This window comes from Castor canadensis, chromosome 5 (genome assembly GCF_047511655.1).
Source record: "Castor canadensis chromosome 5, mCasCan1.hap1v2, whole genome shotgun sequence".
Taxonomy (NCBI): Eukaryota; Metazoa; Chordata; class Mammalia; order Rodentia; family Castoridae; genus Castor; species Castor canadensis.
Genome location: NC_133390.1, coordinates 116,718,048 through 116,720,980, shown reverse-complemented (window position 1 = coordinate 116,720,980; position 2,933 = coordinate 116,718,048). Strand labels below are relative to the sequence as shown.

The 2,933-nt window shown below is 38.4% G+C and overlaps 1 protein-coding gene across 1 annotated transcript; it reads left to right on the top strand.

Annotated features, from left to right (window-relative positions):
- The first annotated feature begins 240 nt into the window (after positions 1 to 240).
- On the top strand, positions 241 to 2,603 carry Sucnr1 (succinate receptor 1). The gene has a single exon (XM_074072399.1). The coding sequence runs from the start codon at positions 515 to 517 to the stop codon at positions 1,250 to 1,252; it is 738 nt and encodes a 245-aa protein (XP_073928500.1). The 5' UTR covers positions 241 to 514; the 3' UTR covers positions 1,253 to 2,603.
- The last annotated feature ends 330 nt before the right edge of the window (positions 2,604 to 2,933 follow it).

Here is a 2,933-nt window from a genome sequence, read left to right as displayed (position 1 = left end):
CATAGCTCACCTGTCAAGTGTAATTTTTATTTTTGGCGGTACTGAGATTTTGAACATAGGGTCATGCTTTTGCTAGGCAAGCATCCCAGCCCTCCTTGCTTTAGTTATTTTTCAGATCTGGTTGGGCCTTTTGCCTGGTGGACTTTGGACTGCAATCCTCCTATCTCTTCCTGGAGGAGTGGCTAGAATGACAGGCGCTGCCAGCATGCCAGGCTGTATTTTTAAAATTACTATCCTCTGTAGTTTTGTTCTTAGTTATACTCAAGTGCTTCATACTTACATTTTCTGTCTCTTTTAGGCATGGAATTCAACTTGCCAAAACTGGCTGGCCGCAGAGGCTGCATTGGAAAAGTACTACCTTCCCATTTTTTATGGGATCGAGTTCATTTTGGGAATCCTTGGAAATACCATTGTGGTTTTTGGCTACCTCTTCTGTCTGAAGAACTGGAATAGCAGTAACATCTATCTCTTTAACCTCTCTATTTCCGACTTATCTTTTTTGTGCACTCTTCCTATGCTGATGAGAAGTTATGCCAGTGAAAACTGGATATATGGAGATGTGCTCTGCATAAGCAACCGCTATGTGCTGCACGCCAACCTTTATGTCAGTGTCCTTTTCCTCACCTTTATCAGCATCGACAGGTACATGCTCATGAAGTATCCTTTCCGGGATCACCTGCTGCAAAAGAAAGAGTTTGCTATTTTCATCTCTTTGGCCATTTGGGTTTTAGTTACCTTAGAGCTACTACCCATGCTTCCTATTATAAATGCTGTGACCTCTGAGACCGGCACCAGCTGTAATGATTATGCCAGTTCCGGAGACCCTAAGTACAACCTCATTTACAGCGTGTTTCTAACTGTGTCGGGGTTCCTTATTCCTCTCTCTGTGATGTGCTTCTTCTATTACAAGACTGCAGTCTTCCTAAAGCAGAGGAGCCGGCAGCTGACCACGGCCCTGCCCCTCGAGAAGCCTCTACTCCTGGTCATCCTAGCGGTGGTCATCTTCTCAGTGCTCTTCACACCTTACCACGTGCTACGCAACGTGCGCATCGCCTCGCGCCTGGACAGCGGGTCGCAGCATCGGTGCACCCAGGTGGTCATCAACACCCTGTACATCGTTACACGGCCTTTGGCCTTTCTCAATAGCGCCATCAACCCTGTCTTCTACTTCCTCATGGGAGACCACTTCAGGGAGATGCTAATGAGTAAGTTGAGGCTCTGCTGCCAAGCGCTTTTGTCCTTCAGAAGATGAGCTCCTGGACTCCGGTTTTCATTCAGCAAACGCGAGCACTTGGGAAGCAGCTATACACCCACTACAAATTGTTCTAATCCACAGACGTAAACCAGAAAGGGCCACAGATCCCACCCTGATTTAAGGATTAGTTGTACCCAGGGTACGGGGGGAGGAAGGTTGAGGGGGTTGAGAATGTGTTTGTTTCTTCAGCCGAGAAATGAAAGCTGGTGGACTGGTAATGTCTGTGTTTCTGCCCATAATTTCAAAACCATAGATGTCAGAAGACATTCTCAACCAGTGTAAAGGGAATAAAAGATAGACATGTCAGCAAGCTGTGTGTATTTAATCATTGGTGTGGATAAGGAAACAATTGTTTTGCCAACATTTTCTGTTATTCATGTAATCCTTAAATTTTATGTCAGAACTGAATAGCAGAAGATTAGACATGCACTACTGAATATTGTTTTAGAAGTTCTGTTCTTCAGAAAATTTAAAATAAGTTTTAAAATTTAAAGTAGCAAGAATGAGTAACAAATTAATATAATGATGTTCAGGATGCCTATATGATATTTCTTTATATTGATCATGAATTGGAGTGGTTTCTAATTTATCAATCCTCCTTTGTTGCATGTGTTTATAGTAAAAAGAATCTTGGTTGATTTAGGCTAAATAGAATTTGAAAAGAGAATTCATGAGAGGGAGACAATATGTTTGAGCTTGGCTGTCAGAGAATCTACATGATTTAGGAAACTTAAATTTGATAAAATTCCATAATAATTTTATCAAAATATTAGAGACATGCCAAGAATAGTTGCAAAAACTTCAGAGTTGTAGAACAAAAAATGCCAATCAGGAAAACCGAATCAAAACAAAATGCACCAAAAGTGAATACATTGTTTGTAGGATGACTGTGCTACTAGAATTTTATTATCACAATGTGACCAACAGTGTATAGAAATATATTAAATTTTATCAGCCTTTCTACTCTTGATTGAACAGTGAACTTTAAAATATACTAATATTGTTGGAAAAACAGCAAATAAGAGGAAATTAAATATCAATACCATATTCATTGGGTTAATTTTTCCTTTGGAGGTAAAGTTAGCTTTTTCTTTCCCATTTATAATAAGTACTGGGATAATTTCATGGACAACTTTATCTTTGAGTACATCTGGAGAAAGAACTCTTGTTTTCATAGAATTTTGCAAAGACTATTGAAAGAAACATTCTAAATAAAATGTACTGTGTGAAATTATAGAACATAAGGAATATTTTTGTGAATATTCATGAAGATTATCATAGGAGAGGAATGTAGGCACCATTTCATGCCACAGAATAAATGTAGAAGGAAAATGGATGATTTTTTAAGTTAAACAAGTTTTATGTAATAATTCATTAGTATGCAATAAAATGTGAACATGATCGCATTTTGTTTCTTTCTCTGCTGTTGTTAATTGTAAGGAATGAGTAACATGAAAATGAAATAAGCATTATGAATTCAAAGACAAAACCCCATTGCCCTTCCTATTCTGAAATACCCTGGTGATATTATTTTCTGATTTTTCCAAAATCCAAAGTGCTCCCAGAGTATACTTCTAGACTCTAAGCAACTGAAATATTATAAAAACAAATTACTTACAAACAATTTATTTTTTACTTAGCAGCATGCCTTAAGATATTTTGTCATGCTTTGCCTTCC